Below are 22,943 nucleotides of genomic sequence, written 5' to 3'. Positions count from 1 at the left end.
CCAGAAAGTATTCACAGCATTTCACTTTTTACACATTTTGTTATGTTACAGCCATTTTCTAAAATAGATGAAATTAATTTTTTCCTCTCAAAATTCTACTCACAACACCCTATAATGACAATATGAAAAATGTTTTGTTTTATTTTTGCAAATTTATTAAAAAAAAAAACAAAAAACTAAGAAATCACACGTACATAAGTATTCACATCCTTTGCTCAATACTTTGTTGATGCCCCTTTGGCAGCAATTACAGCCTCAAGTCTTGTTGAATATGATGCCACAAGCTTAGCGCACCTATCTTGGTGCAGTTTTGCTCATTCCTCTTTGCAGCACCTCTCAAGCTCCATCAGGTTGGATGGGGAGCGTCGGTGCACAGCCATTTTCAGATCTCTCCAGAGATGTTTAATCAGATTCAGGTCTACAGCTTGTAGTATTAAAGGTTATGTTTATTTGCATCTGATTATTTGCATCATCACATTTGTCGTACAAAGCCCATTAAACAATAAATAGAAGCTAAAACATGCAAAAAAAAAAATGTCATGTGTAAATTGCAAACTACTTTCAAATACTGTAAAACGGTCAAATACAATAATAAATTTAAAACAGAAAAAACAGTGTAAATCTGAGGTTCTATAACTTGATTTTTGACCTTAAGGTGCACCATGTGGATCAGAAGAGCTGCAATCTGTGAAATGTGGAACTGAAATGTCACTTTTTAAACAGCAAGAACTGAAATGAGAATAACATGAAGGTGTTAAAACTTTCCACACTGTGTAGTGATGAGCTGTAGTTTGTAAGACCCTTCACCTCATTTTCACTGAGGGTCGCCACAGCAGGGCCGAGCTGGATCTACATGTTGAACTGGCAGACGCTTTACGCCAGATGCTCTTCCTGGTGCAACTCCACATTACATGGAGAAATGTGACAGGGGTGAGTGCAGCGGATAAGAGAATATTTAGAGGGGAATTCTGCAAATGGTGATAAAAGCATCAAATTCAGCAGAAATACTCCTCAGACAATCCTCTTGAAAAAAATGATTGGCCACTTGAATTTTCAATCGGTGGTCAGGGAGGGGTCAATTGAAGAATTACACAGAGGTCAAAATTAAAAGATGTTCCAATCATATTGAAAAATATTCCACATTATTTGCTTGATCATAAAGATTCCAAAAAGGTATAGTTTGGACAATCTGTGACTGAATTCTATGGAGTTACAGGATAAAAACAGCAAGAATCGTGACAAAGGTCAGTTTCATTTTGTACAGTTGTCAAAAGTTAAAGTTGCTCCAATTTTGGTAAAAAGTGATGCAAATTACTAGTTAACACGGTTTTAAAAAGGAATAGTTTGGACCATGTATCATCTTTACTTATCACGTTATGGGGTAACATATGTCACATGTCATAGAATCCAATAGACGTAGACCTTGTTTGACCTTTACGTTGGAGACCAAGCATTTAACACTGTCAACACTATTCCATTTATTAATCCTATTAGCTCAACCAATAATTTGCATCACTTTTTTACCAAAATTGGAGCTAGCGATCACATTTTTTTCTTTTGTTTTTTTTTTTTTAAATGGCCCCATAACCTGTCAGTAATTCTGTGATAACTTGTGAAAAAAAACAGGTGACTTTTGGCTCTAAGGTGTCTGTACTCCTTCATAACCATGTTGCTTCTGTTGTCGGAGCCTTCTTTGTCTCTTATACCTGTAAACACAAAACAATTATTCTCTTTATTGACATGTTAAAATACTTACATCATGTGATTCACAGCTTGGAATTTGCTGTTTTGTAACATTCGTATTTAAATAAGAATAATACGCTCATTGTATTTTGGTAAATTAAATCAACCATATTGAAACATACTAAACAACAAGTAAAATGATAAATGGACTGCATTTACCATTTTACTTGTTAAAGCGCTTTACAATAATGCCTCACATTCACCCCGATGTCAGTAGAGGTTTTGTTTTTAACATTAAAGAAAAAAAAGCCCTCTTATTTGGTAGATCTTGTAAAATGTTTTGCATTTTCCTTCCCTGATTCCCTGTTCATTCCAAAACTGAAAAAGAATGCAGTGAGCAGTTTCTATTATCGCCCCCCCCCTTTGAAGGTGTTACATGTGTGTCCTTCTTAGTGCTTCTGCAAAACAATTATGAGATAAACTCATTATTTTATTTAAGAGTTTAAAGCCACAACACTTCCAAAAGACCTGACTGGCTATGGAGTTAAAATTGTGTGCGTGTGTATTTGTGAATCAGTCAGCATTTGTTTGTGGATCTGTGTTCGTGAAAAGAATGTCTCAAAATGACGTCGCAGAGGAAAGCGACGAATGCGTGTAATTGGTGATCCACAAATGCTGAAACTCAATTCACAAATACAATTTCCAGTTTTACAAATGTAAATTTTTTTTTTTTTTTACAAATTAAGTTTTATATTTGCAAATACAACATTATTTGCAAAGACCAGTTTACAAGTTACAGATATGAAATTTGCATTTGTGGATATCTGAACACATTTGCAAATCAATGATTATTTGTAGATCACCCTGTGTGCATTTACAAATATTAATGACAATTTTAACTCCATAGACTGGCTAACGCACAAAACATAAGTACAAAAAACCCCCTGCATCAATCAAAATGCTTGCAAACACAGAGAACAGAAATAAAACATGCAGCACATAAAATCACTTAATTTGATTGTCTACTGCAAATTCCCACAATGCACGAAAAAACACCTATATGCTGCAAAAGAGCCACAAAACAATGGAAGAAGTTTCTGCAGGTATTGCAGTACTATGTTTTCTTAATCTGTACTCTGACCGCAGTGCAGCAAGTTAATTTATTTACTTAATTCATGATTTTACTCTTACATTAACTATATGTTCACATTTTATTATTTTATTTACCCTGCATTGAACAATATACAAATAGTGACTGGTTTAGAGGGCATGCATAATGGAGTATTATACATCTGACTGAAATCCTTTGTACTGATTGGCTGACTCGTGTGTAATAATTGCAATACTTTTCACAATAAATCATCCAAAGTTAACAATAGCCACATTACTGACTGACTCTGCACCATTTCGGGCAACATTATGAGTGATTGCGGACCGATTTTGTCATAACGGGGCAACAGTGTTTTTCGCATGCGCAGGGGTGATGTGTCGCAGATGACATCATGGCGGAGAGCAGAAGGGTTGCGTCCGTGGATACTGATGCGATAAATTTTCTTCTATCCAAGAAAGACAGTGAGAGTACCGCGAAAAATATCAAGAAAAGTTATGCACTGTTCAAGGAGTTTTTAGCAAAGGACGACGGGAAAGATTTGCATAGTGTTTCACCCGACGAGTTTGAGAAGCTTCCTCTACTGGTGGTTGGCTCTCACTGCGGTATTGTATCACTTCCTGTTCCGGAGCACAGCGGTGTTTTGCTGTATCTGTTAGCTGTTTAATCTGCGCACTTAGATTGATCTAGTTATCTAGATTACGATTTATTTCACAGTGTAATCTTCACGTGCCTTAACTAAAGCACTCCTTCTGCTGAATCACCTCTAAATTATTTACACATTATTCACTTTGCGTGTTTTTAGGAATCCGCTAGCTTAGCGCAGCTACTAGCTCTTAGCCGATTTAGCATGGCGGCTTCTCCTGTCTCTCCCGCACTTTTCTGCTCTGGGTGTGAAATGTTTAGTTATTCCTCGGCCTCCTTTAGCAGTAATGGTACTTGTAATAAGTATAGCTTATTCATAGCTTTGGAGGCCAGGCTGGGCGAATTGGAGACTCGGCTCCGCACCGTGGAAAATTCTACAGCTAGCCAGGCCCCTGTAGTCGGTGCGGACTAAGGTAGCTTAGCCGCCGTTAGGTAGATCCCGAGCAGCCGGGAAAGCAGGCCGACTGGGTGACTGTGAGGAGGAAGCGTAGTTCTAAACAGAAGCCCCGTGTACACCGCCAACCCGTTCACATTTCTAACCGTTTTTCCCCACTCGACAACACACCCACCGAGGATCAAACTCTGGTTATTGGCGACTCTGTTTTGAGAAATGTGAAGTTAGCGACACCAGCAACCATAGTCAATTGTCTTCCGGGGGCCAGAGCAGGCGACATTGAAGGAAATTTGAAACTGCTGGCTAAGGCTAAGCGTAAATTTGGTAAAACTGTAATTCACGTCGGCAGTAATGACACCCGGTTACACCAATCGGAGGTCACTAAAATTAACATTGAATCGGTGTGTAACTTTGCAAAAACAATGTCGGACTCTGTAGTTTTCTCTGGGCCCCTCCCCAATCGGACCGGGAGTGACATGTTTAGCCGCATGTTCTCCTTGAATTGCTGGCTGTCTGAGTGGTGTCCAAAAAATGAGGTGGGCTTCATAGATAATTGGCAAAGCTTCTGGGGAAAACCTGGTCTTGTTAGGAGAGACGGCATCCATCCCACTTTGGATGGAGCAGCTCTCATTTCTAGAAATCTGGCCAATTTTCTTAAATCCTCCAAACCGTGACTATCCAGGGTTGGGACTAGGAAGCAGAGTTATAGTCTTACACACCTCTCTGCAGCTTCTCTCCCCCTGCCATCCCCTCATTACCCCATCCCCGTAGAGACGGTGTCTGCTCCCAGACCACCAATAACCAGCAAAAATCTATTTAAGCATAAAAATTCAAAAAGAAAAAATAATATAGCACCTTCAACTGCACCACAGACTAAAACAGTTAAATGTGGTCTATTAAACATTAGGTCTCTCTCTTCTAAGTCCCTGTTGGTAAATGATATAATAATTGATCAACATATTGATTTATTCTGCCTTACAGAAACCTGGTTACAGCAGGATGAATATGTTAGTTTAAATGAGTCAACACCCCCGAGTCACACTAACTGCCAGAACGCTCATAGCACGGGCTGGGGCGGAGGATTAGCAGCAATCTTCCATTCCAGCTTATTAATTAATCAAAAACCCAGACAGAGCTTTAATTCATTTGAAAGCTTGACTCTTAGTCTTGTCCATCCAAATTGGAAGTCCCAAAAACCAGTTTTATTTGTTATTATCTATCGTCCACCTGGTCGTTACTGTGAGTTTCTCTGTGAATTTTCAGACCTTTTGTCTGACTTAGTGCTTAGCTCAGATAAGATAATTATAGTGGGCGATTTTAACATCCACACAGATGCTGAGAATGACAGCCTCAACACTGCATTTAATCTATTATTAGACTCTATTGGCTTTGCTCAAAATGTAAATGAGTCCACCCACCACTTTAATCATATCTTAGATCTTGTTCTGACTTATGGTATGGAAATTGAAGACTTAACAGTATTCCCTGAAAACTCCCTTCTGTCTGATCATTTCTTAATAACATTTACATTTACTATGATGGACTACCCAGCAGTGGGGAATAAGTTTCATTACACTAGAAGTCTTTCAGAAAGCGCTGTAACTAGGTTTAAGGATATGATTCCTTCTTTATGTTCTCTAATGCCATATACCAACACAGGGCAGAGTAGCTACATAAACTCTGTAAGTGAGATAGAGTATCTCGTCAATAGTTTTACATCCTCATTGAAGACAACTTTGGATGCTGTAGCTCCTCTGAAAAAGAGGGCTTTAAATCAGAAGTGCCTGACTCTGTGGTATAACTCACAAACTCGTAGCTTAAAGCAGATAACCCGTAAGTTGGAGAGGAAATGGCGTCTCACTAATTTAGAAGATCTTCACTTAGCCTGGAAAAAGAGTCTGTTGCTCTATAAAAAAGCCCTCCGTAAAGCTAGGACATCTTTCTACTCATCACTAATTGAAGAAAATAAGAACAACCCCAGGTTTCTTTTCAGCACTGAGCTGAGTATTCCATTAACTTTAACTAGTAATGACTTCATGACTTTCTTTGCTAACAAAATTTTAACTATTAGAGAAAAAATTACTCATAACCATCCCAAAGATGGCTGCTTTTCAGTGATGCCGGTATTTGGTTAGACTCTTTCTCTCCGATTGTTCTGTCTGAGTTATTTTCATTAGTTACTTCATCCAAACCATCAACATGTTTATTAGACCCCATTCCTACCAGGCTGCTCAAGGAAGCCCTACCATTATTTAATGCTTCGATCTTAAATATGATCAATCTATCTTTGTTAGTTGGCTATGTACGACAGGCTTTTAAGGTGGTAGTAATTAAACCATTACTTAAAAAGCCATCACTTGACCCAGCTATCTTAGCTAATTATAGGCCAATCTCCAACCTTCCTTTTCTCTCAAAAATTCTTGAAAGGGTAGATGCACTGTTTCTTTCTCTTTTTGCTCTGTATGCACCACTCTGCATTTAATCATTAGTGATTGATCTCTGCTCCCCTCCACAGCATGTCTTTTTCCTGGTTCTCTCCCTCAGCCCCAACCAGTCCCAGCAGAAGACTGCCCCTCCCTGAGCCTGGTTCTGCTGGAGGTTTCTTCCTGTTAAAAGGGAGTTTTTCCTTCCCACTGTAGCCAAGTGCTTGCTCACAGGGGGTCGTTTTGACCGTTGGGGTTTTACATAATTATTGTATGGCCTTGCCTTACAATATAAAGCGCCTTGGGGCAACTGTTTGTTGTGATTTGGCGCTATGTAAAAAAAAAAATTGATTGATTGATTGATAATACTCCCATTAGTTAAAAAAAATTCCAAGATATGCTGAAGAACAGACACACAGTCAAAACTCACCACTGGCAGCAGACAAGCAGCACTGCCGCCAGGCCTGCAACCAGCGCAATCACACACACAGCGGTGACAATCACATGCTTTTCTTTCACTGGCTGAAAGACGAGCTCCACGTGGCTACACCTGGGGCCGTAGAAACCTCTCTTGCACCTGTAACACAAATAGAAAAACCACCAATTGTCTCACGATGACAAGGAGCCTGATAGTTCACATCGTCTCTGCGTCGCTCTCTCACAGGCTCTCTCGCTTGCAGTGGTGTTCGTTGATGTCGACCAGCAGCATGCACTGCCCATTGTTCAGGCAGTAGTTGTCTAATGCTTGATCACAGCTGTGTACTAGCTGCTGTGCCACATGGGGGCGCTCTTCTTCCTGCACTGATGGAACAACAAGAATACTGTTAGATAGCTTTTCATAGGCAGCACTGCATCACTTTCATCTAATCAACAATTCAAGCCTGTGGGATGAATGTTTACCCTCAGGGGTCTAGGAGGATAAAACCAAGATTCAGGTGTTCCGGAGACCACCATCATTCTACACTTTGAGCTCATGTGTAATAAATGAGTGAAGCAGCACCATCTATTCCTGGAAATACTGATGCTCTGCAGGCTTTTCTGCCACCCACCCCCATCATCAAACATCAAATACGAGAATAAAAATATGACGGATCTTTTTGTTTTTTCTTTTTTATTTGTAATGTCTACCAACAAAGTGCATTTGCCTGCATAGGTTAACTTTTTGGTTTATCTGCAGCATTATACATAAATTACTCAACCAATTGAAATAAAACTTCGTAAAAATGTTGGTTCCTTCCTGGAACAATGCCAAAATATTTTGTACCAGAACTATATAACAGATAGATTTATGCTATAACAATATGATTTGGGCTCTGCCAGTGTTTGCATTCTTTTTCATTCATTTGGTTTGCTTTTGCTTTTTACAAGTAACAAATTACTGAATTCAAAGCAGCATGATTTTGACATTAAACATGAAACATGGGCGTTTCAAAGGTTTCAGAACATTTCAAAGCAGTATTTCCATCTGGTCAACAGTAATTTGCAGTAAAGATGAAATGCCCCCAGCCCCACATTCTATCTATTTAATTCCAATTTTATTTTCCTGTCTATTGCGTATTTCAACCTAGTTAAGTGTGCTTCTATGCAGTGGTGAAAGACCACCCCTGTTGATTCATCGTGTAATATGGAGTTGTGTCAGTACAAGCATTCAGTGTCAAACTTGTGCCAAATCAACACACAGATTCTCCTCAAATCTGCTGTGCTGACGCCAAGTGAAAGCAAGGGAGCAGTTGAAGGGACTTACTGTTGTGTATTTCAGCCCTGTATTAGAGTGGCTTCCTGACTAGGGTGTGCCCTGCCTCTTACCCCATGTCTGTTGGGATAGACTCAAGCCCCCACCGAACCTTAATTGGAGTAAGTGGTGACAAGTATGAGACATTTCTGCATATGCCTTATGATAGCAGTATGTCATGGCACTCCAACACTGAGGGGCTACAACAGAACTCAGTAAAATGAACAGTGTATTGCAACATTAATACCTCACTTTCTGTGACTATAACACATGTGTTCTCACAAAATTTACACCATTTCATATGTGATTTCTGGCAAAATTCAAAATAGTGACACAAATTCAATAAAGGGGCAACAAATTTACATTGTTAAAGATGTTTTTCAGAAACCTTTCATAAGATAATGTCACTGCAGTACATTATGAATCATTGCGAGATGTTACTGGGTTCTGTTGTAGAGTGTAAAGCGTGTCAGAGCGCCACACTGAGTCCTACCACACAGTTTCACATCTGTAGTGCTACCATTTGGAATACAAGTCCACCTCTTGCCATTTCTTTTTATATTTGGTGAGTTAGAAGGCCACTGAGATTAGGACATGCCTGGGAAGTCCTTATGGAGCCATGAAGTTGCTAGATAGAGGTGTTAGGCGATGCCGATATCTGTGCATGAGAAAGAAGGTAAAAGTCTTTAGGGTCCTGGCTTTTCCTGTCATGGTGTATGATTGTATGACTTGGACACTAACCAGTGACCACAAGTAAGGGCCCCTTCACACATATTACGAATAAGTACAAATTAGGATGAATCACAGCGGAACAGCTCATATGAGCGAACCACAAAAACATCGAGCCGACAGGCAGGCGTGAATGATGCCGCTGCGACTGATTTGTGCATGGGGGAACACAGTGCGAGCAGCTGCTGTGAAAAAAAATACATGCCACCCACGGGATTCGAACTTGCAATTTCCAAAAGCACTGATTGCTAGCCAGAAACTTTATCACTGAGCTGCTATCGCTGTCCTGTAAAAGGTGTGGGAAAATGCCTGATATCAAGAAGGACATAGATGTATTTAAAAAGAAATACAACCACACACCATATAAGGGTGATTCTTTAACTACGGGCACTATTGGCCTTGTAAATGTAATTTCCACCACACCATTGCCTTACAATATAAAGCGCCTTGGGGCAACTGTTTGTTGTGATTTGGCGCTATATACATGTGCTCTGATGTCACTGTTTATCTCCATAGAAACTACCCAAACAATCTTTCATACAAACTGTTTAAAGGGACATTACAGTGTTGTGGTGAAAATTATGACAATAGTGTGGGACAACTACATTTTGTTTAAAAAAATCACAACAGTTATATGACATTGAATACCCCAATTATGTTTTGATTATTTTACTGAGAGCCCATTGCAACAGCAATACATGTTTTTATGTATGTCCACGTGAGGACAGCAAGCAGACACACACACGTCACAATGAACAGTTGTTAGTTCATGTCTATCCAAACACAGTACGTGTTCTCCAGCTGGGACGTCCAGAACCAAAGATCTCTACAGCCACTCATGTCGGTGGATATGCCCCCGTCAGTTCAGTGCACATACCAACATGTCACTGTGTCTGTTTGCAAAGCCACACTTGTGGGGGGCACTTAGACAAATTCCATATCCGGCTCGAAAGTGATCGTCTGCCAACTGTTTTCTGTTAGCACGAAATTGGCATTTCGTGCTAATAGCTCGAATGGCCACACATTTTCTATGTGCCAAGCGAGTGGAGATGTTTGTGTGTGTCAACTGGAATTTGGTCGACACCTGCCGTGAGAGGATTCGATGGGCTCTCACAGGGCACACTCTGTCTTTCAGCCACTGGTGTGCGCAAATAATTGTAGCTAGGTGTACGAGGCATTGGAGGCAGCTACAATTTTACATGTATTGCATACGATTCCTGCTTCATGCACAGTTCATGCGCAATTTGACCACATTCGTACTATGTGTGAAGGGGCCCTAATGAGTGGATGTCTTTGGAACGAGGCCTCTTTGGATGATCCTTGCCTCTTTGGATGATCCTTGGGCACCACTGGAATGACTTTGTGTCAAACCAGTTGTTATTTTGTGAGACTCAGAAGAGGAAAACCACTTGCATTGTGAGGGAATGTTAGCTACCATGTTCCTACCACGTGTCCTGTCTCTTTACGTGATCCAGAACCCACATGCCTCAGTGTTGAGCACCTCAGTGCCTATAGAATGCCAACGATGTGCCCATGTTTCACCTGGCTGTAGCAGATTAATGGTTACTTTTGAACTCTGGAGATGACTCAGGTGTCTGCCTGGGTGGCTGCCATCCAGGACTCGATGGTGTGGTCCATGCAACAATGTGTAGCACCAGTATATTCTCCCAGACCTGACCTACAAGAGTTCAGCATTGACTGATTTTTAGTTATTGCCTACACAAGCGGACCCAAAATTGTTACCAGCACAGGAAACAAGCTGTCGGCGTATCGATCTGTGGTGCAAATGGGGTGAGAATCTGTGACGTAGTTTTTATGTAATCCTTCAAAGCGTATGGGTGATTCTTAGACTACGGGCACTTATTATGTCCTTTGATCATATTGTATGAAAAACAGAAAAAAACGGGAAATCTCACACTTTTATAGTTATCTTTACAATGAAAGTGTTTTAAGAAATTTGTTCTAGTAGTCTATGATGACTTTTTCACCTTTTTTCAGCATCATTATATGCAAATATTGCCGTTTTGTGCTTGTCACACACCCAGACTTTTGATCTTCAATGATAAAAATGAATGGTAAAGAAACGTTTTTTCTAATGTTTTAAAATATCTCTGAATAAAATATCAGTAAAATAATCAAAACATAATTGGGGTATTCAATGTCATACAACTGTTGTGATTTTTTTTAAACAAAATGTAGTTGTCCCACACTATTGCCGTAATTTCCACCACAACACTGTAATGTCCCTTTAAACAGTTTGTATGAAAGATTGTTTGGGTAGTTTCTATGGAGATAAACAGTGACATCAGAGCACATGTATATAGCGCCAAATCACAACAAACAGTTGCCCCAAGGCGCTTTATATTGTAAGGCAATGGTGTGGTGGAAATTACATTTACAAGGCCAATAGTGCCCATAGTTAAAGAATCACCCGTATATAAAGTGAAACTTGATCCAGAATCCGGATCCGGACTACCTCCAAAATTTAATGTGTTCTTCCATGGCTTAATATCTATCTGCGGTTAAAAAAAAAAAAAAAATCATCAAAATCCATGCAGTAGTTTTGACATAATACTTCAAATAATATTGAAATCTTGATCAGAATCCAGATCCAAATCTGGATCAAGATCACCTCCAAAATGTAATGGAGGTAGTTTATCTGTAGTGAAAAGTTCATCAAAATCTGTGCAGTAGTTTTGACGTAATCCTTTAAAATATTTGGGTGATTCTTAGACTACGGGCACTTATTATGTCCTTTGATCATATTGTATGAAAAACAGAAAAAAGGGGAAATCTCACACTTTTATAGTTATCTTTACAATGAAAGTGTGTTAAGAAATTTGTTCTAGTAGTCTATGATGACTTTTTCACCTTTTTTCAGCATCATTATATGCAAATATTGCCGTTTTGTGCTTGTCCCACACCCAGACTTTTGATCTTCAATGATAAAAATGAATGGTAAAGAAACATTTTTTCTAATGTTTTAAAATATCTCTGAATAAAATATCAGTAAAATAATCAAAACATAATTGGGGTATTTAATGTCATACAACTGTTGTGATTTTTTTAAACAAAATGTAGCTGTCCCACACTATTGCCCTAATTTCCACCACAACACTGTAATGTCCCTTTAAACAGTTTGTATGAAAGATTGTTTGGGTAGTTTCTATTGAGATAAACAGTGACATCAGAGCACATGTATATAGCGCCAAATCACAACAAACAGTTGCCCCAAGGCGCTTTATATTGTAAGGCAATGGTGTGGTGGAAATTACATTTACAAGGCCAATAGTGCCCGTAGTTAAAGAATCACCCATTTATAAAGTGAAATCTTGATCCAGGATCTGGATCTGAATCTGGATCACATCCAAAATTTTATGGATTATTCCATGGCCTGATATGTATCTGTGGTCAAAAATTTCATCAAAATTTGTGCAGTAGTTTTGACGTAATCCTGCTAACAGACAGACAGACAGACAGACAAATAAATAAACGCCGGGAATTTTATTACGTCCTTGGCGGATGTAATAAGAGCTGTGACAGTAAGTACCTGCAGAGAGAGAGACATCTGTTCCAGTTTGCCTTTGGGATGAGGCACTGTTGATGAGAACATTTGGCCAAAGCAGCATGACACCTGTGGAGAAGCAGTTAAAGAGTATTGAGAGCATTTCTCTGAGTTCAGGAGGTCAGGTTCAGATGTTGTTTTGGACTAAGTCTGGGAATGGATGCAACCTTTAAATATCACTGTGGAATGTGATATTCCCAGTCTGGGGCGGGTGTGTAATCTTTGACACTTGGGTTGTGATGTGGTGTTGTTTTGTGTGGCACATGTGCATGTATCAACCTGCACAGCCTGATGATATGATTGTAGATGCCCACATTCCTGCAGTTATAACCAGATGTATCTGGTTATAAGTAGTTAATGCTTAATGTTACCCTGCACACTCTGTCCAGCCTCGTGTGTCTGTTGCAGTTATTTGGGTGATTCTTTAACTACGGGCACTATTGGCCTTGTAAATGTAATTTCCACCACACCATTGCCTTACAATATAAAGCGCCTTGGGGCAACTGTTTGTTGTGATTTGGCGCTATATACATGTGCTCTGATGTCACTGTTTATCTCCATAGAAACTACCCAAACAATCTTTCATACAAACTGTTTAAAGGGACATTACAGTGTTGTGGTGGAAATTATGACAATAGTGTGGGACAACTACATTTTGTTTAAAAAATTCACAACAGTTGTATGACATTGAATACCCCAATTATGTTTTGATTATTTTACTGATATTTTATTCAGAGATATTTTAAAACATTAGAAAAAATGTTTCTTTACCATTCATTTTTATCATTGAAGATCAAAAGTCTGGGTGTGGAACAAGCACAAAACGGCAATATTTGCATATAATGATGCTGAAAAAAGGTGAAAAAGTCATCATAGACTACCAGAACAAATTTCTTAAAACACTTTCATTGTAAAGATAACTATAAAAGTGTGAGATTTCCCCTTTTTTCTGTTTTTCATACAATATGATCAAAGGACATAATACGTAAGTGCCCGTAGTCTAAGAATCACCAATTTATGAACCTAAATCTCTCTATTAGTAATGAAATACTATTCAGCCCTCCCACATGTTGCACGCAACATCCAGTCTGATGTCATAACATCATCATAGCAGCTGGATTTACACTTGTATTTCTCCAGTGTGTTACAAAATTTCATTTGCGAAACAACAATGTAGTAATAAAAACAGCTGCACTTACAAGATTATTTTTGCTGAGAATAAAATACAAAAATTCATGCATTTTGGAATGTATACCCTCAAGAGTATGTCAGGTACAAATTAAATTTGTAAACTCAATCCAGAGATGATAATCAGCGCGCTTTGGTGAGAGAAAAGACAACTAGACAAATATTGGATGATACTTTCTTAAATTTATTCACTTGTGCAAACATGAAATACCACCATTATGCAAAATACATTCATGCGTTACAAGCAAAAGAAGAGTTTTCTTGTGTGAACGTGTGACTGCAATTTTAAAGGAATGTTCTTTCATCAAATAATCAAATCAAATAACAACTTTATTTTTCCATTAGGAACTACAGCAGATAAAAAAAATTAAAATGAGGTAAGTCTAGTAAATAAATAGTACCTCCATAATGGAGGAACAAAAAATATTCGTTAAAACTAGTCCAAGAGGATTCAGCCTCTTGACACTTCAAAGGTCAAGCCTCAGATAGTGTCAAAAAATAAATAAAGCTCCAAAAATAAATGTCACTAATTATGTGAACACTTTTAAGGGTAGTGCGGTGGACAAGTGGTTAGTGTGCTTTTTTCCTCCCAGAACAGAGGTATCCTGACTCAAGACCACCCCTGCCCCATTCTCTGTTTAATGTGTGGAGTGTCACAGAAATGGCAGGTTGGGAAATAAGTTACAGTTTTCTTATTCTACTGATTTTCATTTTTCTTATAAAGAATTGTATCCTGAGGATGAAAATATAAAATACAGGAGTTTTAAGGTATTTTAAGACTCTCCACTGAAAGTGAAATCTGTGGGTTGTGGAGTTGTTTGCTTTAACTTTCTGCACTTGTGCATTCAGTGCACAGTGTGTTTTACCCTATGTCTGAATTAACAATGTCTGAAACTATAGAAAATCATCAAAGTGTAGCCATCACATTTAAATCAAACTGTGAAGAAAAAAAAAAATTGCTTCTTACCATAGAGGAGGAGCAGTGCTGAGGTTTTACTGGTCATCATGTCAGAGCCCGCAGCAGGTTTGAGACAATCCAGATCCCAAAGAGAGGAGGCTGTCAGAATGTCAGCAGCAGCAGTGACATTTAAACAAACCCAAAACCAAAAGACTCAATCGTGCGGTTACGGTGTGGTGACAGACTGCTGTAGTTTAGACAGTTTTATACATCAAAGAGTCCAATAAATCACCTGAAGACACTGTTACAAAAAAGAGAGAAAGCAACAGAAAGGAACAAAAAAATTAAAGAGGAGGAGTAGTTTCTGTACATTAATCATCACTGATACTGAAAGACTTTGACACACGTAGAAATGTACACAATGCAGCTCTTTTTCATTCCAATACACGACCCTCCCAAACTGGTCTATGTGTGTGTGTCTTTGAAACAATCTGAAAGTTATGAGTACTTGCTAAAAAAGTTATTTATATATAACTAACACGTGCAGTTATATATTGCTGTAGTTTGTATTTTGCAGTTTGGAAAACATCCCAGTTTCAAAACTGAGGAAACTGGGCCTGATATTTTTAAGATCATGGCTAATATTTGTATGTAATCACAGTTCTTGTTATTACCTATTTTATACATCTGATTACATAAAGACTGATTCCTACACAGTTTCTTTTTTAACTACATTTCAGAGATGTGCCCGTGAGAATTGCACATGTGCAGGGGCGTGGCATGATGATGGGTGGCCAGTTCCTTCCTTCACTGCTTTATATCTTCCCCAGCTATTAGTGAGGCACCCCCAGGACTTGAACCAGCAGCTTTCTGCACAGAAGGCCAGTGCTCTGGTTACTGAGCCATCACAACCCTGCCAGTTATGTACGATTGCCATAATAACACTTTTTGTTGAGAAATGTGACGTGTTCCATCATGTGTTTCATGTTGTAAGAAAGGATCAGAAGGAAGGTGCATATTGTACATGATTGCCCACTTTCACACGTTACCCCGGTCAGTCAGGATATGCCGATGTCACATATATTTTAAATATGCTCATAACTTTCCAGATTGCTCACACTGTTCTATAACGTCACTTCTACCACCAATTATATCTGATGTCAGGCCCCGATTGGGCATCGTGTTTTTTTGTTGTTTCTCCATAAATACAATCAAGTATCAAAAACCAGTAATGGGAGACTGGTTTAAACCTTCTGTGAGTTTGGGGTGTCAACTTGGAAATTCTTCTGTATTCTATATTTTTGCATCAATATCTGTATTTTTGTGCTCAGATTCCAACTTTAGCATAAGTTTAATACTGGAATCTTCAGTGTGCAGTAACAGGGTGAAGGCTTCATCTGAAATATTTGATCATTTTAAACATAATGGTTCGCAATCAAATGTTTTCATATATGCATGTGTGCACGCATGCACACACACACACACACACACATACATGCAGCCTCAGAAGATACAGGGGTGATTCTTTAACTACGGGCACTATTGGCCTTGTAAATGTAATTTCCACCACACCATTGCCTTACAATATAAAGCGCCTTGGGGCAACTGTTTGTTGTGATTTGGCGCTATATACATGTGCTCTGATGTCACTGTTTATCTCCATAGAAACTACCCAAACAATCTTTCATACAAACTGTTAGGGACATTACAGTGTTGTGGTGGAAATTACGGCAATAGTGTGGGACAACTACATTTTGTTTACACAACAGTTGTATGACATTGAATACCCCAATTATGTTTTGATTATTTTACTGATATTTTATTCAGAGATATTTTAAAACATTAGAAAAAATGTTTCTTTACCATTCATTTTATCATTGAAGATCAAAAGTCTGGGTGTGGGACAAGCACAAAACGGCAATATTTGCATATAATGATGCTGAAAAAAGGTGAAAAAGTCATCATAGACTACTAGAGCAAATTTCTTAACACACTTTCATTGTAAAGATAACTATAAAAGTGTGAAATTTCCCCTTTTTTCTGTTTTTCATACAATATGATCAAAGGACATAAGTGCCCGTAGTCTAAGAATCACCCACAGACAGAAAATGTACATGCAGTCTGCATTTTATTTTTTAAATGAATTTATTTGTTTCTTTATTTTGACAGTGCAAAGTAAAAAGGTTGCATGATTTAAAAAATCATGAGGCCTATGATGCAAAAAAAATCATTAAAATCTTCTAAATATTAAATAATTGACAATAAATAGACCTAAGCATTACATATTTAAAAAAAAACTAAATATCTCACATGTAATTCTTTTGCATAAATCCACTTCATGAGAGAAAGGAGTGCCTTAGTACCTGGACAAGGCCAAGGGGGCGCCCATGATTCACTTGCATGTTGCAGGTATTTATTTTTTAGATGTGGGAACGGACCGGTTGTCTGCCTGGGTGGTTGCCATCCAAGTCCCAAGGCAGTTGGTTCTATGTCGTAGATGCGGTGAAGCTCAGCATCATAGTGTGCTCCCAAACCTGATTAGACTTGACTCCTAATTAAATAGGTCTGTTTGCTCTTTGTTTTAAAAGGTGTATATTATGGGTGTATATAACAGAAATTCACAAAACACAAAAAAATGTACATTTTTACAAATTTATTACAAAACTTTAAATAAATGCAACAACTTAAATAAGTTAATGTCTATGTTACAATAAATAAACATTTTCACACAACCGTGTTTTAAAACTACAAAAATGCCAAATTCATATTGGAGTAATTCATATTCTGAGAATGTTTCACATTGAAGCTTGATCTTAGTTGAGAAGATGTGGTTTCCTTTCTTTATGCACAGCATTTCAGGTTCAGAAATGATCTAAAAATAAAATTAAGTGCCGTCCAGTCCAGCTGTAGTTAAGCTCATGTTTGGCTTTCTGCTAACCAGTTGGACCAGTGGTGAAGATGAAGATGATGATGACCAGGAACAGTGATTCAGTGAACAGTGACTCACACTGTGCTCTCTGGTAATGTGGGTTTGATCAGCTTTGATGACTTTATACATCTGTGAACAAAAGACGAGAATCATGTTTGTTTGTTTGTTCCCCTTCTCATCCCACCTGGGCATTTGGTAGATATTTCCACTAAACATGACGTGGATGACAGTCAACCGTGGAACTGCAAAGGTCAACATTATTGGAGTTAAAAGTCAAAAAGATTTGTTTGTCCACTCTGATTTGCAACAAATGTGGCACAAATATGTAGGTGGTTTCTGCAAATACATGTATGAGGTCAAATTTAGCAAAAGTCAATCATTGGCATCAACTTTACTGAGCTCAAAGCCCAAAGGTTGCTTTTTTTTTGGGGGGGGGGGGGGGGGGGCTTTTTGTTTTACTCCAATTTGCACCAAACTTGGCACCACACTGTCAAAGTAAGTGTCTTTATGCCCATGGTTACTAATATTGAGAAATCTACAAATAAACCAATGTTTGGGGGCATCACTAGATGTAAAATTAAAAACTTGAAGGTCATTAAACTATACAGTATATGACTGTAAATCAGTTCAACCTGAAAAAATAAAAACACGCTGGTTCCCAATTTCCAAGTAATACAGTAAGTTTGCAAAATTTCAACCCAGACATTAAAATATAGATCAGTTAATAAAGTTGATTGTTAAATGACATTATTTCAGCTCTGATGACTTTCTCGCTGCCTCTGAGCTCACCTGTAAAATTTTCAGCAAATATACTCACTTCTTCCAGGAACAGTAGCAAATCACAAAAATGAGGGCAAAGACGACCAAAGCCAGGCCCACAACGATGCCAATCAGTTGTTCAGCGTAGATCTTGGGCTGAGAGATGGTGTTCACAATGAACATGCACCGTGGCCCGCCGTACGAGGCCGCGCAGCTGCAGACCAGACAGAGGAAGAGATCAGCACATTCCAAAGGTGAACATGAAGCAACATGTGCATGTAGGTCTCTGTGATCACACGATTTGAAGTGCTCAACATAAAATCATTATGTGTGTGTGTAAGTGAGAAGGATTTTAGAAGAGCAACTTACATGCAAGAAGGTCCGTCGCTGTCTTGGGGATACATGCACTGGCCACCATTATGACAGTAGTTGGCATGGTCGCTTCCACATGGCCTATGTGATTGTAAAACCCGAGGTTTGTCCATAGTACCTGGAGGGAGGGAGAGAGAGAGAGAGACAGAGAGAGAAATGAAATTCCTGGGGCCCATTTATGTCACTATGTAATTAATTGTGTAACACATGACAATCAATCAAAACCATGAAATATTAGCCAATTTGTTGCCATGTAGTCACTGGACAGTAGAGGTGGGCGGATTGATCCTAATATCAATAATATCGATACCAATGCTGGTATTGATATTGAACGATCCTCGTGTAAAAAGATCGATACTCAATCTTTTTTTCTCTCCCGTACGCACTGACTGCTGCGCACGCAGATTCATCAAAGTCTACTCTCTGTCTGTAAGAGCAGCACTGTGCTGTGTCACACAACACGGAGCAGCGCACCCTTGTATTGTAGTTTGTCAGCCCTCTACCTCAGGAGATTTTGTTTTAAGTTGTGTTGAGTGACATTTTTTTTTAAACAAAAATGTTGATTGTGATAAAGTATTTTGTTGTCACGTACAGTGTTTGGCAAAATTCTATCCTAGGTCTTTTGGATCCTATACATCTATGAAGTTTAAATATGAAAAGTATTGGTATCGATATCGGTGATACTGGGCCTGTATTTACTTGGTATTGGATCAATACCAAAATTCCCGGTATCGCCCACTTCTACTGGACAACTGCAAATCCCCCCCCCACTCCCCAGTCCAGATCAATACACAGATTGCTTCATGATTACACGTGTTTACTGACAGTGTCTCCAACTGTTTTTAATTTTGTCATTAGGATCCAGCCATTACTCACTGGACTCTACCAAGCATTGTTTTCAAAAGCATGTGTTGATGGATGAGCAGATTAAATCCTAATCTCTGATCGGCATCATCTAAAAGTCTATACACCTGATCCTCTCTTCAACACTGACCCAAATTTTATTTATACAAACTCAGGCTGCCACTGGTGCGTGTCACTTACTGTTGTCGAGCTGTCTGGTTGCAAAGGAGAGGGACGGAGTCGGTGTGGCTGCGGACTGGGGTTCCGCTGTCGGCGTGGCAGATCGGACAGTTGTGGCTCGGAAGAGAAACAACGCTGCTGCTGAGAGGATGACTGGACCACACACAGAAAGAAGAAAAATAAAGAAAGGTTATTTTTCCAGCGTTTGAATTTTGGTGCTGACAGCACTACTCAATGGAAAAAAAAAAAAACTTCATATCACCTAAAGAGCACAGAATCCTGAAGTCCTAAACCCCTAAAATCCAGAATGATGTGAACACAATCCTGAGCAAATAAACACTCACTGGCACATTTAGGCATCCGATTGCTCCCTTTTTGGTTTAAAGTGATGAATTATATTATAGCAATAAATGTGGAGAGTAAATCAAGATTTCAGCTTGTTTAAAATAAATACCAAAAGTGGTTTACCAAATTTTAGCCAAATGAAATTGAAGCACTGCAGTTAAATAAAGCAGAGACTCACCCTTCGTCAGGTATGTCTGGGTTTGTTTCATCTTGTGATCTCTGATGCTCTCAGCAAAGTGTTGCAAGAGCAGCTTTTGGCTGAGATTATATACGGTTCTCCTCAACATCAACCACACGTCAGCAGCCAATCAGTGAAGCAAGAACTGTGAAAACTGAAAAGGACTTCCTTCAAAGAAAAAAAGAAAAGAAAAGAAAAAGGTAAAACAAAACAAAACACTTGCATCATTCCATTCGCAATCCCAGCGACGTGCAGAGACAAAATCTGAAGAATCACGTCACCTCGAAGGTCTTACGTAAGCACCGAGAGTATGAGGAGTTCAAAAGTTTTATCTTACAAGGTGAAAGTTACCACATTAAAGATTTGCAGGTGTTACGAAAATGTTTGATTTCATCAGAAATGTGTTGTTCACACCGGGAAATAGTTTTATTTACAGAAAGACAGACGGGAAGAAATACAGATTGCTAAATAGTTGAGGTCCAGATGGATGGAGAAGCCATACTCCTCCCTGTATATCTGTACACCGGTGGAGGGGCCGAGTACGACATGAGCACGCGTGACTTTGACCAAGCCAACTTTGTTCTTAAATTAACGTAAAGTTCATAAATTTTATTTTATTTTAAAAATGTCAAGAGTGTCACATACTCAAACATGGTTTGAATTACAGGGGATACTGGGGGTGGGGGGCCTGGCCAAATTAAGACATTCAAGGATTCAAGGATTCAAAGGAATTTTATTGTCATATGCACAGAAGAACATGTTCCCTGCACAATGAAATATGTCTACTGCATTTAACCCATCCTAATTGCCAGTAGGAGCGCAGAAGTCACCATTAGGCGCCCGGGGAACATGGTCAAATCTAACCCAATTACCCCCCAAGAAAACAGGTAAAGCCACAGCTTATGTGTGTGTGTGTGTGGGAGGGGTCAAAACATTTATACGAGGTCTGTGAGAAAACTATCCAACCTTTTTATTTTTTTCAAAAATTATATAGATTTGAATCACGTGTGATTGCATCAGCCAAGCTTGAACCTTCGTGCGCATGCGTGAGTTTTTTCACGCCTGTCGGTTGCGTTATTCGCCTGTGGGCAGTCTTTGAGTGAGCACTGGTCCACCTCCCTCGTCGGATTTTTATTGTCAGTGAAATGGCTGAGAGGCTGCCGCTTTGCTCCATGAAATCTTTTTCAGAAACTGTTAGAGACAGTCAGTTGGAAACCATTCGAAAGATTAGATGGATTTCGGTGAAGATTCTGTCGGCGTCACACGGATTAAGGAGTGTTAAAACCTTTTTAAAGACGGTCCACAGCGGTGGAGGGCGCGCGGTGCACCGAGCAGCCATCGACAGGCTGGAACGAGCAGATCATTTCTAAACTGAACGCTGTGTTGATCCGGGACATCATGTGACTACCACAGAAATGGCAAGAGAGCTGGACATAGCACTTTTGCGGCACATTCCACTGTTACTGTTACTTTGTAATGAAAGACGTGCGGAGGATTTCGTGCGTCGGCACGGAGCCGACGTGCTCAACAACAAAAAAAAAAACACTCAACAAAAAAACACGTCCGTGTTGGAAACCATTCGTAAGATTCAAACGGCTTTCGGTGGCTTTTCAGTCGAGTGAGTATCCGAGAAATTGTTTAACAGCTGGGCATGTTCCAACTTGTCCTGTGAGACTTCCAACACGGAGGTGTTGTTTGTCCCGCGCCATGAGTGGCTGCGTCGCGACACGTGAATCCGTCCGCACGTCTTTCATTACAAAATCTCCTTTAACAGTGGAATGTGCCGATAAAGTGCTGATCCCGACCTCTTCTGAAACTTCTCTGCTAGTCACACGACGTCCTGCATCAACAGAGCCTTAAATTTGGAAGTGATCTGCTCGTTCCAGCCTGTCGATGGCCGCTTGGGGTGCGGTGTGCCTGCCGCCGCCGTGGGCCGTTTTTAATCCAGTTTTAATGGTCCTTAATCCGTGTGATACCAACAGAATCTTCACCGAAATCCATCTGAATCTTTCAAATGGTTTTCAACTGGCTGTCTCTAACAGTTTCTGAAAAAAACTTCATGGAGCAAAGCGGCAGCCTCTCAGCCATTTCCCTGACAATAAAAATCCGACGAGGGGGGTGGACCAGTGCTCACTCAAAGCCTGCCCACAGGCGAATGACGCAACCGACAGGCGTGAAAAAACTCACGCATGCGCACGAAGGTTCAAGCTTGTCTGATGCAAGCGCACATGATTCAAATCCATATAGTTTTTGAAAAAAATAAAAAGGTCGGATACTTTTCTAACAGACCTTGTATACTTACTCAATAGTACAATAGATGGCATTTTCAATGTTAAAACTTGCAGCTCTCATCACGTTTGGGTGCATTTGTTTTTAAATTGTAATATTTCTTAAATTGATTTTTGTTTATATATTAATAATCTAATGATTATTATATACAATTTCAGAGAAAGAGGCAAAAAGAACCTGAATAGAAACACAACAGAAAATATAAAAGCAACTAACAATGAACATACATAAATAAGTGTTTCCTGTGAACACCTAGTGACTCTTACACCTCCACTTCATCCCTGTCTTATTTAATGACAGTTTGTTTCGGTCAAACCATATTTTCAATTTGTTAATTTGTTCAGTGATTTTCTCCAGAACTATCTGCCAAACTAGAAAACTGCTGCATCCTAGTAAGAGCAGAATACTACTGGAACAAATTTGAATAAGGAAAGTTGTGGGTTTGGTTTTTTTTTTTCTCTTCACTAAATGGATGCTGCACTCACTGCAGTTTATTGTCTGGAATAGTCCCAGATTGCATTTCAGAGCTTCTAGAATTGAAACATTTTCGTGCAGGTGGTGTTGGGGGGTAATTTTTGGTTTTGGGTCTTGGGCCACATGTAGAATGAATCAGTTTTTAAATTAAGCTTTCAATTCAATTTTTTAAAGCCGTGGCGCCACGCCTTTGGAATGAGCTTCCCTGC

General features: G+C 39.2%; 2 protein-coding genes across 2 annotated transcripts; both read right to left on the bottom strand.

The window, feature by feature from the left end:
• Nucleotides 1-1,639: 1,639 nt before the first annotated feature.
• LOC117510880 (proepiregulin-like) lies at nucleotides 1,640-14,684 on the bottom strand. Its single transcript, XM_034170776.1, has 5 exons — nucleotides 14,435-14,684; nucleotides 12,265-12,348; nucleotides 6,928-7,054; nucleotides 6,684-6,830; nucleotides 1,640-1,706 (listed from the first exon to the last, which is right to left on the bottom strand). Exons 1-5 carry the CDS (start codon nucleotides 14,472-14,474, stop codon nucleotides 1,640-1,642), a joined length of 465 nt encoding a protein of 154 aa, XP_034026667.1. The 5' UTR covers nucleotides 14,475-14,684.
• Nucleotides 14,685-17,003: 2,319 nt separating this feature from the next.
• Nucleotides 17,004-20,136, bottom strand: epgn (epithelial mitogen homolog (mouse)). The gene is made up of 5 exons (XM_034170775.1): nucleotides 19,972-20,136; nucleotides 19,470-19,601; nucleotides 18,423-18,543; nucleotides 18,112-18,267; nucleotides 17,004-17,423 (listed from the first exon to the last, which is right to left on the bottom strand). Exons 1-5 carry the CDS (start codon nucleotides 20,078-20,080, stop codon nucleotides 17,369-17,371), a joined length of 573 nt encoding a protein of 190 aa, XP_034026666.1. The 5' UTR covers nucleotides 20,081-20,136; the 3' UTR covers nucleotides 17,004-17,368.
• Between the last annotated feature and the right edge of the window lie 2,807 nt (nucleotides 20,137-22,943).

Source organism: Thalassophryne amazonica, chromosome 5, assembly GCF_902500255.1.
Source record: "Thalassophryne amazonica chromosome 5, fThaAma1.1, whole genome shotgun sequence".
Lineage (NCBI taxonomy): Eukaryota > Metazoa > Chordata > Actinopteri > Batrachoidiformes > Batrachoididae > Thalassophryne > Thalassophryne amazonica.
This window is presented reverse-complemented; position numbering and strand designations above follow the sequence as displayed.

Bases quoted from the DNA above. Each gene is read 5' to 3' on its own strand.
- LOC117510880 (XM_034170776.1), bottom strand. From the start codon at position 14,474: ATGATGACCAGTAAAACCTCAGCACTGCTCCTCCTCTATG. The intron at 7,055-12,264 runs GTACTTACTGTC...TTGTTCCATCAG, and splicing joins AGATGTCTCTCTCTCTGCAG to TGCAGGAAGAAGAGCGCCCC. The intron at 6,831-6,927 runs GCGAGAGAGCCT...TTTGTGTTACAG, and splicing joins ATCAACGAACACCACTGCAA to GTGCAAGAGAGGTTTCTACG.
- epgn (XM_034170775.1), bottom strand. From the start codon at position 20,080: ATGTTGAGGAGAACCGTATATAATCTCAGCCAAAAGCTGCTCTTGCAA. The intron at 18,268-18,422 runs GTAAGTTGCTCT...TCTGGTCTGCAG, and splicing joins AGCGACGGACCTTCTTGCAT to CTGCGCGGCCTCGTACGGCG. The intron at 17,424-18,111 runs GTGAGTATATTT...TTTTGTTCACAG, and splicing joins TGCTACTGTTCCTGGAAGAA to ATGTATAAAGTCATCAAAGC.